At 39.6% G+C, this 17520-nt stretch overlaps 1 protein-coding gene across 1 annotated transcript in view; it reads right to left on the bottom strand.

The window, feature by feature from the left end:
- KALRN (kalirin RhoGEF kinase) overlaps positions 1 to 17520 on the bottom strand; it is a 515456-nt gene that overhangs the window by 23179 nt on the left and 474757 nt on the right. Inside the window, exons 45-52 of the mRNA XM_085311032.1 lie at positions 16594 to 16644; positions 16184 to 16261; positions 15056 to 15241; positions 11593 to 11764; positions 7026 to 7264; positions 5938 to 6185; positions 2554 to 2677; positions 1149 to 1208 (exon numbers count right to left, since the gene is read on the bottom strand). Of these exons, the coding sequence (XP_085167158.1) occupies positions 1149 to 1208; positions 2554 to 2677; positions 5938 to 6185; positions 7026 to 7264; positions 11593 to 11764; positions 15056 to 15241; positions 16184 to 16261; positions 16594 to 16644 (1158 nt within the window). The remainder of the gene's footprint in view (positions 1 to 1148; positions 1209 to 2553; positions 2678 to 5937; positions 6186 to 7025; positions 7265 to 11592; positions 11765 to 15055; positions 15242 to 16183; positions 16262 to 16593; positions 16645 to 17520) is intronic.

Below are 17520 nucleotides of genomic sequence, written 5' to 3'. Positions count from 1 at the left end.
CTCAGTGACAATGCATAAAACTGGGGCCACACACACTTGGAATACAAGGGAGTCTGCTGGTTAATAGCCAAGGTGGTGGATATCATTGTAGCCCTGCATCTCAATATACTTTCCTCTCTCTCTCTCTCTCTCTCTTTCTTTTTCTCCAGGATGAAGATCAGCTTTCTTCCATGGGATCTTCAGAGTACAGTCTGGCTAATAGCACCCTGGAGATTCCTAACATACATAGACGTCCCTATTTGCCAACAAACCGCTCTACAATCTTTGCAAAATCACTGAAGTTTCTCTGAACCTTTCCCCTTGCTTGTTCCAGTAGAAAGAACTTTCAGCCTTGGTACACAGATGCTTACATATACACAGATGCTTAATGTGGTCACTAAACACACGTAAGTGAGTCCTGCAAGATTTTAATAGAAGAGAACTAAGTGTCGAACTCTAAATTGATTTTTAGCTCTGTTCTGGTTCTCTCTACCAAGCATGTCTTGGTCACTCCACTAGAGACAGTGGGGTCACACTGGAAAAACAGTAGTGTAACGCATTGAGTCCACTTATCTGCATTAGGCCWGCCTATGATAAGTGTATTTTAATGCAACCGATTTTACCATTTTATTTCAGTACTTTTATATAAGTGTAATTTTCACAATTTAAGAGACACCAACTGTTAAGAGAAAAAAGCAGCTTTGTCTTTTCTCACCTCCTAGATAATTTAAAACAGTAGCTGTGGCGCAACAACATTTACCACAGTGATTTATAACATAGGACTGACTAGCAGCTCAGCATGTATTGCCAGGCTGGTGGGTGTTTTCAGCATAGAAAGCTGCTACATTTATCGGCAGTTGACAGGTATGCACGATCATTTCATTGAATGAGGTCCCATCTGGAAAACGATGATTTAGAGGTGGCTAATTAAGCCTCCAGCTCAATACTAATTTGTTTTCCAACTTCCTTCACTGCTCCTATCACAAAGGCATCCTGAACTTCAGTTCACTGCTTGACAAAAGCAGAACTGGCACTTTGTGTGAATTACACTTAACTGACATATACGTCCATCTGCAAAACAGACCCACCAGCACACCTTTCAGCAAATCCATTTCAAAACAGATACATATTCTCCGGAAAAAAGTAATCACAAAGATGATTGTCTCTACCTCCATGCTAGTATTGGGGTCAAGGTCATCACACTCTGATTCCTCTGAGCTGTTTGTCTCCTTGTTTGGCAGCATGAAGAGGAAGAGAGAGAACATGAGGTTAGAAGAGAGATTGGTTAGACAGCGCAGAGCAGCACAGGAGTTTGAGCAGCATGGAAATGGGTAACAGCACAGAAAACGTTCTTAAAAACCAAACAGAAACCAAACTAACAACAAAGCAAGAGAAGTAAAGGCAAAGGCATGCTTTTGCCAAAGAAGAGGCAGTGATTCTACAAGTCATTCAGGCAGTAAAAACAGCAAAGGGAGCATCAGAAGGAAGAACTGTGACCACCATGCTGTAGCAACTACTTCCTTCGGGCCCAGTACTACACCGATTTGACTGCAGAGGTGCAGGATTCCTGCGAAGTGGGTGTAAGGTGCATCCAGGTTGCAGTGACAGGGTTCCTCCCTTTGCACATGCCATCTCTATTTCACTACRCTTATAAAGTGGAAAGCCTCCGCAGAGGAAAACACTTAATAATCGGCTCTCCTGGAGAGGGGTGGATCCAAAGTACATGCTCAAATGCTTTCCTGAATCAAGGCTAGGCTTTGGTTGTGTCAAAATCACAAGTGTTTGCTTGCCTCTGTTGTGAGGGTTTGCCCCCAGATAAATGCTGAGCAGGCCTCATGGTCGGATTATAGGGATGGTTCCTCTGAACTGGAGACTAGTAGCCAGGCACCCAGAGCAGAAGATGAATCCCCCCACAGTTCTCAACCTTTTCCATACTGGGAAATCTCAGAGAGAGAGAGAGACAGACACCGACACACACACAGACACACACACAGACACACACACAAAATCCTCTCCTGGCAAGACCACGTCAGAATCTCTTCCCTGTTTCATAATATGGAAAGGAAAAGGTCACTGAGACCACCTCTCCAGCCCAAAGCCCTTGAGCATCTCAAGTTCAGGAACTTGAAATATTGGCCTGAAGACAACTCATCAGCTTCAATGGGGCCATTGTTTCAGCCAGTGGCTTTCTCACCACTGCAGCTGCTCTGATGGAGCTACAGACGAAGCTAGATCAGAGGTCAGTAAATTACTGTTTTCCAAATTTTAAGAACACTTATTTAACCTTATATATATATATATATATTTTTTTTTTTTTTAAGGAAGATTACTTACTTGCATGTGGGATGCCAGGAAAAAGAAAACGAAAAACAAAGGCTGCATTTTATCTTGCATGCAAAAATCCTGCTAAAATGGATACTACAAAAAAAGAAAAAAAAAAGATAACTGAGGTGGAAAAAAAGAAGACAAACCCAAAATCGCTGCCCCCTCCCTCTCTCAGGAGAGGATGCTCTAGGGGGTGAAAAGGATGGGAAGCAGGAGAGCAGCACACAGCTTTCAGATGGCCTTACTCACTTTAACAGAGACTTTGTTCCCCAGAATATCCTTGGATTTACGTGGCCCATTGGCTTCATTTTTGCCACTGCTCTCCTTTTCCGCCCGCTTTCTCATGCGCAGGGTATGCCATGAACATGACTTCCTGTTGTACCAAAAAACGCAGCAATCAAATGGCAGATCATAGTAGGAAGGAAGGATTTGGAAAGGGGAACCAGCATCCACATTTGCGATTACTGCAATACCCTAGAAGGTGAAAGCCACCAGCAATACACCTATCTCAGTTTGAGCAATGAGAGTTGAATTAAAAAAAAAAAACAAACCAAACAGTTCTACAAAGCAGATGTTATGTCACAGTTGTCATTTAAATATATAGAGCAGGAAAAAATTCCCATGATGGAAGCAGGCAACTAGAACTTTATCATCTGGCTTCAGGGACTTTATCTTATCTTGCATTTGTCACTTTTTTTTTTTTTTTTTGGCTAGAGTTAAAAGGTCAATTCAATTCTCAGACTTTTTGATTAAAAGCAAATGTAAGTAAATGAGAAAAGTCTTAATGGAGTACGCAGTAGAGCAAATAAAACAATTTAAGAAATTCAGGGTGTTGCTTTCTACATGTTGCTCAGAATATGAAAAGCTCAAAAATAGAGGGTATATCATTAACTTTCCAAGAGATAAGTAATTTCCTAGAACGACAAGTTCTGCTATGCTTCTTGAGATCAAGAATTTCCCATTAGCAGAACAGTTCATTTTGCCAATCTAGTTAGAGAGGACATCATTTAGTCCATGTTTTTTGGCTACCATCACAGTAGATATGATTTCCAGCACATTTTTCATCCCTCATTAGTGCTCCTATGACCTTACCCTTGGAAAAAAAAAAAAAGAGAGAGAGAGAGAGAGAGACCATGTCACTCTTTTGTAAGAGCAATGCTGTGTTGAAAACAGAAATGGCATATCAAAGCAGACATAAAAATTTAGGAAAAAAGAAAACAGTTTTCAATATGGATTCCATTTGGTTTAAAAAGTGGATAGGTTGGGGGTGGGAGGTGAGAAGGAGTATGTAGTCTAAAGCAGAAAGCTCTCAGAAAAGCAGTGTGATGAGCTGGGATCCAGGTTCAAAGCATCTGCCCACCTTTAAGTCATGCAAATTTGATTTGCATGTTTTAAGCCCAATGTTTCGCACATGTCATGTCTACAGTACCTTGATATATTTTACAAAGCAAGTTGCATGTAATCCAACGATAACCTGCGATGCCAATAAAATGCAGTATGTTAGCAAAGTAGGACTCAAAGGATGCCCCACACAGCCGATGTTTCCCCATGAACAGTGTCCCATTCATAAGCATTTTTTTGTTACACTTTTGCACCTGATTGGGACTGTAAAACAGATCAAGTTAAAAAAAGCAAAACTAATGGCCTCCCAACAGCTGGCCATGTTGACACACAACTGAACTGGTTTATATCAAGTGTTCTTGCAATCAGTGTTAGTGTCTGCACTAGAGCAACACAGTCAAAGTCACAGTGGTGTGTTGGGAACACCTGGCAACTGGCAGTCATGCTCAGGCAAAAGGAGCACCTGCACGTCTCAGGAGACCAGTAGGTCTGTTTTGATATTTGGATGTTTCTGGAGGAGGTCCAAATTAGATACTCAGAGCAAGGGAAGATATCTAACACTTCAGAACTATTACATTTTCTCTTACGTTATGGTAAAAGTCAAAGATGTGGCTGATGGACTCCCCCACTCTGACCTATCAGCAACAACATGGCACCAAAACTACTGGATTGATCATGTATTTTGTGTATAGTATTTGTCAACAGAAGAAACTGTTCTATTACTTGCACTAATAAGTCAACGTGATCTAGCAGACTAGACAGCGCTAAAGATAGTATCTGTACTAGGTCAGTTTTTACCCAGAGGACTCAGATTAGAAATTCCCTCCAAATATCTCATCGGTTTCAGAGCTGATTTAGCTGTTTGAGTCTGAAGACATGAATTAAGTCTTAAATCTCACTGAATGAGGAAGAAAGCAAGAAGTGTAACACATATGTCTTTTGATTCTGGTGCGCCTTCCTGGTCACAATCTATATGACTATACTGCAGAACACATATGACTGCACAGCTGCCATGAAATCAAAGGCTTTACTGGGAGTCTGGTGCTGTGCGTGAATACAAAGGCACATGTGATATTTGGGGAGGAACATGGGAATATTTGTGGCATGTGTGCAAAAGATGCTAAGCAATTCCTCTGGTTTAATATGGAATTCTTACGAGTATTCACCAGATTTTTGACTGTCAAGTAAAGTCATCTTTTTTCATAACCAAAACTTCAGCAGGGATCAAATTATTATTTTTAGTGAATCTGTAACAATATTGCATTTTCAAATCTATTTTTCAAGGCACTCATGTAAGATAATTTGTAGCATACATCATGCATTACATCTAGTCATTTTAGACATCAAAAGAAATCAACAGATATTACTAAAAAGAGGGTTGTACCTTCTGTATTTAATACCAAAAAACCACTTTCTTGCATTAGTCATTTCAAACTGACAAATTTCTAAAAATCAGAAAAGAAAAATATATATCCACACATTTGTTAAATAAGCAACAGAATGTTATAAACAAAACAACAAAAAAAAACAAAAAAGGGTCAAACTAGTTCTTTTACCTCATTAAAACATGCTCATGGTGAAAATTTATTTTACATATTTAAAATAGTACATTTAAAATTAGTTACATTACAGGTACAATGATGAACATTGTGACTATCCATTATATTGCACAACCTGACTTCATCAATATGAGTTTTTCTTTTCCTTTTTTTAAATAGTGCAAAATACTTTATACAGGAATGTACTTGGATGGGGGTCTTACAAACAAAAAAAATATTTTACAAAAGTTACTGCAAACAGAAAAAAAACCCAAACAAAAAAAAATTAAAAAAAAGATACAAGCTGTACAAGGAAATTCCCATAGTCAACAAAATCTCTACTCCTTGAGAAGTGAGCCTCAGTCCAACACAGGGCCTGGTATTTTTTTCTTTTTTTTGCTAGATGCTGTTGTTATAACCAATATATAGATTAGTAACTTAATACAACATAAATATAAGTCCAGTCCAAGCAGGTCCATGTTGGTGTAAAATGATGTAACATAAAACATGCCTTTAACTGTCTATGGTTTTATTTCTTCCCAAAATATAAACAAAACCCTACAAAACAAAAATAACCCAAACTCGAGCTATCCAACATGGCTGCCCGATGCTGCCGACTGACCACTCAGTTTGTTCCAATGGCACTGTAGATAAAAAAAAAAATCAGCAGGATTTCCCTACCATTTGGGTTTTTTTATTTTTTTTCCTCAGAAATTCCACATAGTGCTCCCAGTGAAGCCAACATGGCACTTACTTGATGCTTCCGTCGCTATTATCTGTAGTGGATTTAGTGAGGGGAGCCAAGATGCTGCCGGGGATCCACCCTTCAGCAGCTGGAGAGTGGTCGTTTGCAGGCTGGTACACCAGGAACATATTCTGCTGGTTGATGGCAAGGATCTGAACCACCTCTCCTTGATTCACACAGATCTCATCCTCCTTCAGTGCATAGTAATCTTTAATCACCACCATGGAAGAGGTCCCATTGCATCCTCCCAAATCAGTCTGCAAAAATGGACACAACAGAAACCTTGTGAGCAGGCAGAGCAGAAGAGCCTACCCYTTTCAGCAGCAATCATGACTTCTCATCTCCAGTTTAACTTTACTAGGGAAAAGGACATGAAACACTAATTTAAGTTCACATTGGCAGAAAAAGYTGCAGTAATCTAACATGAACCAGCATCCTGCTTCACACGACAACTTGTTTCAATAGTGATGGTGCCCTAAGAATGCATTCATTTGCACTGTATTACTGATCAACTATTTGTACCAAGTTGAATGGAGGGAAAGACCAATGAAGGCCTACGTTAGAAGCTCAATGTACACTCCTGCATTTCATGATACTAAATACAGGTCATACTTTGGTCAGCTGCAGCCAGCAGCAGGGTCCAAATGCCACGGACAGTTCCTGACTCTCAGGTGGGCTATGTGAAGTCTGGTACATGCATACAAATTATAATCTACAGTTGGCATCCTCTGAGACATTAAGACATGAGAAGGTCGAAACTTCTCTAAACCACCAGAGTAGACCTCTTCAGAATTGGGTGATTTGGAGAATCATTTGGTGATTCTCCAGATTTAGGGAAACCAGAATATTACTGGTGCTGATACTGCAAATGCAGACTCAGTTTACCAAGCCTGCAAACACAGCAGCCCTGAAAAATGCTCCCATCAGCACCACACACTCCAATGTGAGGATCCTAGTTTCCCTGAGGAAATGCTGCCCATCAGGATGCCAGAGCTTTTGTGGACTCCTTTTAATTTCAAAACATAGTCTAAAGCTAACTTCACTGATTACCTATCAAATGGCCTATGAGACAATGCTTTATCAGATAAGCTCAGTACCTTGCTTTGTTCGTACTTGTCTCCGGGTTGTGAGTGTTCATACCCTGTGCTGCCATTGGAGGTAGGTATCTTCAGGGGTGGGAGAGATGTGTTACGGCTTGTAGCCTTCAAAGGCTTCTCAGACCCTACTGGAACAGAAGAATAGGGTCTGCTGTTGGGCTGAGTGACCCTACCGGTCTGGGGCCTCAGCACTGCAGAGCTACTTTCTTTGCGTTGGTACTCTATGGGAGACTGTAGCGCTGCAAAAGAGGGAGAGAATTAGCTACATGCTCTTGGTGACACTGCAAAGGGATGTAGAGAGTTCAAACTGTGTTTCAGTCCAAACAGACACTTTGGCAGTAAAACAAGCAGGAAATAGAAGATGTCACCTCTGGACATACATGGCTGTGTTCACACCAAGACAAGAAGCAAGCATGTTACATTGTACTGTGCATGAACTGAATGCAGCACTCTATGCTGCTGTGAAGACAACTTCTCCAATCAGAGTGGGCTAGAATTTTTGTCATTCATAGCATACATAAGTGCATTTATTTTCTTTGATGCTGCACAAATGAAGCATCATAAAAGTCATCGTGTAATTAAATAAATGAAAGCCTGAATAAAAGAGTCACACCTCATTAACAGTTAATTTTGCTGTAATCAGGAAGCATAGATTAAGACCCATAAATCTCATTTGTGTATTCCCAAGAGAACATGACTAGTAAATTCTTTTCAAACATGATGTATTGGAACTTGGTGCTCTACATACTTTCCATGTTAACTACTTTGGTTCAGGGAGAGTGCTGGAAATGACCAGCAAGTGAGGAAGCATAGATGGCACAAAAGACATTAATCCCAGCAGCCTAGACCTCTCCAGAAAACACTCAGCTCCAAGTTAACATCAAAAGCTGCATCAGATGGCTTCACTAACCTTAAAAAACAGTCAGGTTAGTGAGAGAGAGTATTTCTTAGTCATGGAGAGAGAGAGCTGGGAAAAGGAAGTATAAAATGCCAGACAGTGAAGAAATAAAGAACTTGGTACGTTTGGAGAAGTGATGAGGGATGTGACTCCTGGAGAACGGGAAAGGAACCTATTTGCCTGGGTCAGCCCAGCACCCCCAAATCTGTGGGTTGCTTTTTGCATGTCACGTGGCTTAACTGGATGATTTACAGCAATTAATACTGTGTACATGCACCAGACGAAACCAAATGGAATGCAGAGAGACTAGTCTAGCAACACGCAGGCAGAGGACATAATGTCACAGCATCAGCCCAACCAAGGAACCACAAGAGAATGTCTTTCCCACAAGAGGAAAAAGAAAGAAAAACAAAAAGACTCAGCATCACACAACAGACTCTCTAGAATTCCCCTTCCAGGGAAAGGGAGACTACTCTAACAAGAAATCACTTAGTACCAACAAATAAGAGACTAAACAAATCAAGGAGGATCCCAGATCACCACTTGCTTCAAAAGGACCCACGTTTTAACACAGACCTGTAGTAATCTGAATTATTACTTGGCTCAAAAAACCTAAGCAGTGATCATTGTTCCCTCCTGCACTACTGAAGTTTTGTATTATTACACAACGACTTCCTATTTCACTCACTCACCTCAACTGCAGCTGAACCTGGTTTGGTTCTGTTGCACATCACCCGTTGTGGAGAAGCAAAGTTGGGGAAATCTTTGACAGAGTGACCAATTTTTTCTAGTACATAGAGCATATTAGGCTGCAGGTCTTTAGCACGAAGTCCAAACAAATATTTATTTATCTCAAAACAATCTACATATTCAGCACTTTCAAAGGGAATTTAGTTCATTGTCCACTTGTGACTACTAATTCTGCAGTTAACTCTYACAGTGGTGCCTAGCTCCTATCTTCTATTGAACATCTGTTAGTATTCTCAAAGGCCTCCGGTAAAAATCATTGTCCACATACTTTGTTTCTCTCAAATTCACCCTCTGAAAAYGAACCCTGCCCCCAAATGCCAGCAAAATATCTTAAGAAAAAGTTACAGATCAAATGCATTGTTCATATGAAATATATCTACCACGGACATACTTCCTTTACAGTTAGCTTCTTAGAAGYAAAAGAAAGAACAGCCACTCTAGCCAATCACTTGGTGAATTGTTTGTTTCTCAAGTGTAGCAGCTTTTGTTTTTCCCAAGAAAAAATATGAAAATATTGCAACAAGTTTYTAAATACTTATGAACTGTATATGCAATCGCTGTGTTTTCTATACAGAGCCTTACTCTTTAGGACTTCCATGTTGAAGACATAAAATCAGAGACAGCTTGGGCAAGAACTCACAGTGAATATTTTGTTGTTAAGTTTACACAGCATTGGCTCAGTGTGGATTTAATACGATTTTAAGGACAGAAAACATCTACTTTAATGAAATGCAAAGCTAAAGAACATATTTGAAGATTACTCAGCTTCAATGAGATTACATCCTAAAAGCCACTTAAATTGTTCTGGACTGGACAGGCTCTACTGGATATAATACCATTTTCTTGGATCTTATTTATAGGTTTAAAGTAAATCCTTAAGCCTATGTTTTAATATACATCTATTTTTATTTCTAGCTTTAGAGATACTGAAGATTATGTTCCTAACCCATCAAATTCTGCACTGGCCTCACAAAAAGACAGGCTAGATAGAGGCTGTGAAGAGGCATCACTAGGAAAAGGGACTCACAGGGTAGTAAGTACTGGGGAAAAAAAGAGGACGTGTATTAAAAATAAACCAATGACCAAGAAAGATGTAGAAGGGATACAAAACCACTGCAGTAGTGTCTATGGAACTCTCACTAGGTTTAACAGATCTTCTGTAGCTAACCATTACTAGAACTCGTTTTCATTGCAATAAGGCAGCACCCAAAGGCTTCTGTACTGCCACAAATCAGGCGAGCTGTGATACTGTGACAGGATTTCTGTTTGCTTGAGAACTCAGGCTGCTCACCTCACCAATTCCTTYTGAGAATCCTTTTATCGGTGGCTTTATGAGTACCTTTCAATTCCGAGTCATGAAAATCAAGTATCACGTTTTGCACCCTATCAGTAGAAGAATTTCCCTTCTCAGTTGCAGTTTTTGAATTGTCACAAACACAGTCTTTTGCCTGTAACACTTTCCCACGTAGCTTTTTAAAAGTAAAGCTAAACTAAATTAACATTTTGAAAAGACTATGAAAAACCTTAGAAGAAAATCTTTGTTTTCATTTAAATGAAAGAGACTCTTTTCAGATTTTGCAGCCAAAAAACCCACAAAATAACCCCCAAAACCAGACATACAAATAAAAAAGCTAACATGTTKTGCAAAACACATTTCATTATAGATGACGTATTAAGTTTTTAAATAAAGAATTCTTTTAATGTAAGCTCAGACTTCTTAAAAAAGAAGCTGTTTTGAAACGAGTAGCATAATTTTGAAAGCTTCCAAAGAAATCACTCCTACCGCATTGCTCCAAACAAACAGAAGATACTATTTCAAAATTTTTCCTTTAGTCCTCATTCCTTCTCTTTCCTTCATCCAGTGAGTGAGAACAAGCTAAAATTGTTAACTGAATTTGAGCCATTTGTATTTTCAAAATTCACATTTCTAATGAATATTAAAAAAATCTTTTTTWAAAAAACAAACAGCTTGAATTTTAAATATTATTTCAAACCACCCCTAAACTATTCCTGCACTATAGYTGAAAATTTGAGACAGAACCTATTCATTCACAACTCTTAGGTTTATTAGGAAAACAATCCCAGACATCTCCTTGTCCCCTCGCTTATTTTTTTGTCAAAAGCAGCTGCTGCTCAGAGGAATTTGGACCTGAAAAAGAGTGGATGGCTGGGCAGCCTACATCCCACCTCATGTYCTCAGCCATAGCACACTGTGGCATTAAACAGGAGGTTCCGGGGGAAAAGGCTTGTTCTGACCAAGCAGCAGATGTTGTAGAGATCCAATGGCAACCTAGCTTTGGCTCAGTCTTGGAAAAGGATTAGATTTAAGATCTTCCTGTAGAATGGAAAGCACCAGATGATATAGTCTGCAGAGCCCCGTATTTTTAAAGGATCTTGTACAAAAAGACTGCCACAACATGCTGTCTAAGGGAGGGCCTTCAGACCAGACTGTGAACCTGGCTGATCTACAAGGCCAAACACACAGCAATCTGACACCTATTTAAGCAGGGAGCTGCAAAAAACAGCCCACAAGATATCACCACTGGAGCCAAGCCAGAGCATCCCATAGCCTCTGACATGAGATGGGGCTCCAGCAGCTCCCAGTGCAGCTCAGCGTGGGCTTGCCTGACCCCTCTCCCATCCTGTCTGGCCGGGCAGACCCAGCACGCAGGGTCCTTTGCACAGTGGCAGTGAGCTAGCCTCTGTCAGAAGCCCAGATATAACTTATGAAGACTCTTTCACATGTATTTTGTGGATTCCATTGGGTCCAGTGCTTAATGACAGGAAGATTAGCCCCTTCTCTTAAGGATTTTCCTTAGGAAGAAGTTGCTGCATGATTTTTCGCAGAGAGGGACCAAAGATGTAAAGACTCTAAAAGCCTGTTGTGTTTGGGATTCAGTGCAATGACCGTGTACATACCATTTAGGAAATCTCTTTGTGTGTCCAGGACTTGGTTGATGTCCTGTACCCAAGCTTGCTGAATTTCTGGATTAGCAGCCTGTAAAATGACTCTCTCTGATGTTTCGCGGCTCATTAGAGCAAACTTGCAGGGATCATTGTCCACGTTTTCTTCAATGATTAAGTAATTCATCTGCAACAAACCAAATTAAGCATATGTTACTCAGCATTACTCAGGAATTGGAATAAAATTACCGTACAAAGTTCCTGAAAATGACTAATTGAATCCCATACCAGACTGTCAGATCGTAATCAGAAGAAGTTGCCTCATCTAGGTTTAGGCTGATAAATTTTAAGCCTAAATATGATGCTTAATAAAGCTGTGACAGATATAGCAGACATCCATCTGCCTTGTGTTGAATTACAACTTCTATTTTAAGGTAACATAAGGCTGAATGGTGTGCTAAAAATTCACTGTATCTCATGAAGAGTTAACTACTCCTACTAAATAAAGTCTGTCATTTCTCCAGTTTAAATTAGTGTTTACATTTCTTATCCTCCATGGGAAAGAAATTCTCAGTCATTAGAATATTTTAAAAATGGAATGGATAGTATACAAAGATACACCAAAAAAAAGACAATTCTCCACTGATACTCTAACAGATCTTTTTATTTCTAGCAGATTACATGTCATCTGTGTACAACCACTTCACTTGAACGTAGTCACAGATACTCTTCCCGGAAATCTCACAGATGGTGATTTCAGTTACTGTCCTGTAGGATATCTTRTACTTGCGAGGCTTCTAAGTCTACTGACTTCTCCTGACAGTAAAAAAGAATAGCTTGGCATAGCTGAGCAAACATCTGCCACACATAATCTTCCACTTCCCTGCTATAGCAGGCAATTTAGTACACTTAACAAGGAGGAGTTATCTTACAGTGCAGCAACTGAAACTCTCATCCCTGAGACCTCCAGAAAGAGTTAGTGGTTTACAGGCAAAATAAAAAGGCAGTGGGGAGGATGGACAGGGAGAGGGTTCTTCCTGATAAAGGTAGACAGCTCCAAAGATTAAGGTGTTTTGAAAGCCTGATAGGTGTCCAACTGTGATGCATCCAAGAAGGAATGTGCTATTTCTGAATGTTAACTACCTCACTGCATAAGGAAGAGTTCTTTGTTAATGTAGGACATTATGATAAAGCTTCTGTCAGTCTGAGCAAGACAGTCCTTGGAGAAAAATATTTGTGAATCTTATCTCCTTGACAGACCAGAATGGCTGCATTTGAACTTCAGTCACATGTACCTCTGACTCTAAGCCTCAGTTCTCAGCCATGACTGTTGACAGAGAGGAAACAAACAGGACCTAAGGTGCTGGCTAGGTCCTTCTATTATGTGGGAGGAYGTCAGCAGCAGTGAAACATCCTTCATATCTCAGGGAGTGTCTCCCACCGAACTGGACAACGATGGCTGCATATGATATCAAAGACCTGCCACAAGATAGCTAGATAGGTCCTGATTATTGCTGCAACACTCCTTTCAACTTGCCCAGCAGGAYCTTGTCAGGACTCAAACAAAGGTCAAGGAAACTTGGTCCTAGCTGACAAGTAAAGTTGCCTCAACCTCCAGTTCCTGAACTCAGACCAGACGTGACCTCTGCATGCTTAGTTTTAGGCCTGAGATATGAAAGGACAAGTGATAGGGCAGCCTTTTTACATGACATCTCTGAAAAACTGCCTCTCGCTAGGGAATCATCCAACCAAGGATGAGGCTCCACTGCAAGGACACGATTCCCATGACGGCTATGAGGCCAGCAGGTAAGAGCTGATACAGGGGAATGGTCCTACTCCGCTGTGAGGTAGATTTCATCTCTGTGGGAAGGACAACAAAAATGCAAAAGCAGTCAGAAGCTCAATAGCTAGAGTGGGAGGAAAAATTCAAGTGCTATTGGCATACACACTCTGAACACCAGTGGGGGAGATGCACATGGACCCACAGGCAATCCCACAGTAGGCGTAGGCACTCAAAAGGAGAACAAGCAGCTGCCAAATGGAAGAGGGACTGCAAAATTATCACCCAAAAAAATATTAAAGTAATGCAGGCAGTGGGAAAGGCATTGCTTTCACACACTGTTTAACTAAAAAAGCAACTYGTACCCTTGAGGCAAGCTAATTTTATTGACATTAGAAGAGATTTATTTTTCTCTCTTTGTCTACAATATACAATTCAGGAATTGTTTCCTGCAGATAAAAGACTCATTGTTATACACACAATAAACTGAAGTAAAAATTATTCCAGTTATTTTCATCTCCAAATTTAATCATTATTTAAATCAGAAATAAGATAAAATCAAAGCTGATCATCTAAATCAAGTTTATTTTTTATTTGTGCACTTTAGGTTTTCTCTTTACAGCATATTATTTGGTTGGAAACTATTAAACATACTGACTTGCAACTGGATATAGGCTTTGCAGTAAATGCTGGAGTTTCTGCATTTACTTTATTAAAGCCATGAAGATGGCTTTACTTCAGTTAATATACCATTTATTATAGATTTATTCACTTATGTATGGTACAGGTACATAATTTCATCTGATATTGTTCTATTTCATACTACTCTATCATTCAAAATTCAGAGCAAACACAATGCATTCTCTCACACCTCTTTCTAACCTGTATCTTTGAAAAGAAAAAAAAGGCTTCTTCAATCCCTGACTGTCTTTTTGAAAGAGCAAGACTTTCAAATAAACCAGTGATTTTGTTCCTTCTGCAGCTGCAGCAAAGGCTGTTCTACCAAAAGAGGTCTAGCATTCAGTAACCCTCAATACTATTTCATAGGTTAACTTTGCATTTGTTACACCAAGCTATTTCCAGTCCTAGCTGTTCTTCTTGGAAAGATTATTTTAAAACAGAAGTAATTCTTAACACTTTCTTTACAGTTTATTTGGTTTTATAATTCCTCTTATCTAATCTTCTATTACTATGTGTGTTTTTGTTTGTTTTTTGGAAATAGTTCTGTCTTTTTGCAACATACATATTTGTACTAGAAGTCCTCCCCACATTACAGAGAGTATTTCCAGTAATGTCACATACAGGCTTAGCTCTGACTTACTGCGAGGCCTAAGATAAGTGTTTTAGATGTTACACCTTCCCCCAGCTTTCATGATCAGACTTAAAAGCAACTAGTATTCTTACTTTGACTACTGCAAGACTTTTAACAATAGCTATTCATTCAGAGCTACAAGTGATAGAGGATCTGCCATGGCTGTGCTTCGTGTAAAGATCACCCAGCAAATTTAGATACACAGCAGTTTATTTAGAGATACTGCTCTTAAATGGCTTCTGATCCACTGAAAGGTAAATGCAAATGCTCTTGGTAGATTATTGCCCATCTTTGACAAGACTGACCAACCTCACAGCACAGAAAATTGATACAATTGCCTTACCTGACCATCAAACAAGACTTGCCTCTTCCGTTCTATGTCTTACCTTTATGCTTTTCTTGAACATGTATCCCGGTGTTAAAGAGCCTTTTCTAAGCAGTTCACTGAAGATAACTATTTGCTCAAAGAGAAAAACCCTGCGCTCCTTCGGTCGAGACTGAACTCCAGAATCCTGCTCTGTTACATAGAAGGTATCTTGCTGCAGCAGCTTTCCTTGAGCTGTCAGCTTGCCCTGAGAAGCAGACAAGACATCAACATTACAAACCCTGACGCAGCATGGTCCCATGAGACATCTGCTAAGTTTCACTCATTTCAAGTTTTCTGAATAGCACTGAGTTCACATGCAACATATTCCCTCTAATTTATCAAAGCAGAAATCTTTTAACTCAAGAGCACAGTTTAAGAAAAATAACACAGATTTTCTTTATCCTCATTGCCACTGGATGCGCATACAAAACCAAAAGCATCAGGTCTCAACTACAGTGTTTTTATACTTACTTTCAAACACTGTTCCCATTATGTAGTTCATATTACTATAGCGCCTTGAATTCTCTCTAATCATGTACCCTCTATACCTCCCCAAATAGTAGTTATTGGCACAACACCTCTGATTATGCAAAACAGGACCTACTTGCTTGCAGCAATGCTATGATGCATAGGGTGGTAAGACATGCTTGACTTCCTTTTGGAGATAAGGCATCTTATCAAGAGTATCAAAGTCTACACTAGCTCGGTTACAAACCACAAGTTATAACTGCTGGGGTTATAACTTTCAAGTACCCTCCTTGACGTTGTCAAACCCAGAGCAAGCTATTCACACATTAATGCTACACGATCTTTCTAACAGGCAGAGTAGTCTGCTTCAAGGTTTATTTTGCTCTGGCAGGAACCATAAGAAGTCTAATTCAAGCTTGCAGAAGCTTTTACAGGCCTCATATTTTGAAGAAACAACACACGGACTGTTGCAAATTTACAATGACAGGTATATCCTCCTCTCCACCTTAAATACCTCACCAAAGCATGCAGTTCACCCCTGGAGAAGAACAAAGCACTATATAAACTGCCTGGAGTAGGGCAGATTATACAGATGACCAGAGAAAGATAAAACACCTTTCCTCGCCTTAAAATCTTACCAGAAGCTAGCTGTCATTACAAGCAGAACACAAATGCATACCTCAAAGCCTTGGAGACGGCCCAGGTTCATCATGTCATTGCAGCGTTTTGGTACAAGGCACATTAATTCAACTGCTTTCTGTTAAGTAAGAACAACGTTGGATTGTTGAAAGAAAATCAGAGTGACTCTAAAAGCAAAGTATCAAATGATAAATTTCAACAGCTTGATCACTGCTAGAAGTTATTCACAGTGTGGCCCTCATGCAAGATTTACAATTACATCCAAAAGAAGACAGGTAACTGGGCCAGTTTTAAGGCAGAGTTTACTTCTGCCTTAAGCTAAAGAAAAATAAGAAATTTAAACTATCAGTAGGATCTTCAATTATTGCCAAAGGAATACTGAGGATCTCATTTTCCATCTAAAATTCTATTAGATTATGTAGCAGTACTGTCCAGGACATGAAAACATACCTCTATATCAGAACACTCCAGACCAGCTTTTTCACTGTACCTCAGGAAGTCCTAGAGAAAACACAAAGGTTTGCAGAAAGAGAAAACACAACATGCCACTTGAAAAAGAAAAAGCCTATTTAGCATGTTTTTTATGTGAACGAACTTGCCAATATTAATAAATTCTTCTTCAGAGGTTGCTGAATGTTATGAACCTTTCATAGATATGTAAAAGGAGTGCGGATGATTGCTGAAAATACCACAGAAAGAGACAAAGCTCAGCTTAGCCCTTCAGCATGCTGATTTGGTCCATGTTTTAAGCCACAAGACCACACACACTTGAGGATATTTTTCTTTTCCTTTTGGTACTTCAGGCAACATGCCACTGTCTCTTTGCAAGTGTGCAATTACCAAACTGTGGGCTGATGGCAGCCTACTTGAAACTAGTTTGAAAAAGGGAAGAAGCCAGCTCAGACCCCGATGCTGCTGAAGATTATAGGTTATGTTTCAGACATGCCTTATTTTAGGTATTAGCTTGAGACCCATACGGCTGAAATTTCAGAAATGAAGAGCATTTGGCATTGTGAATGAAGTCAGTAGAAGCCAGAATGGCCAGATTCCTTGCAAAAAAATTACCATGAATTCCCCAAATTTTCAGACATCAGAATAATCTGGATGTAAGTTTCTCATGGTAATTTGAAAAATATGAAAGATATTCAGAAACTGAGGCTATAGTGCTTATTAGAAATATATGCCTCTATTCAGTACCAAAGAATGGCTTTATTAACACTCTTGTGCGTCTTTATTGTCGTTTTTAAAAACTGAATAGAACTTTGCTCTGGAATTTCAGGAGGAAAAATCCTATCTGAAGTTTACTCTTCTATAAAAAAAAATCCAATAGAAAATTTTTAAAAAATCTTTTGAGTATCATCAATTACAAACTGCTTG

This window comes from Rhea americana, unplaced genomic scaffold (assembly GCF_003343005.1).
Source record: "Rhea americana isolate MKP2758 unplaced genomic scaffold, rheAme1 scaffold_33, whole genome shotgun sequence".
Classification (NCBI taxonomy): Eukaryota; Metazoa; Chordata; class Aves; order Rheiformes; family Rheidae; genus Rhea; species Rhea americana.
The sequence above is the reverse complement of the archived record's forward strand: the minus strand, read 5'-3'. Positions and strand labels throughout refer to the sequence as shown.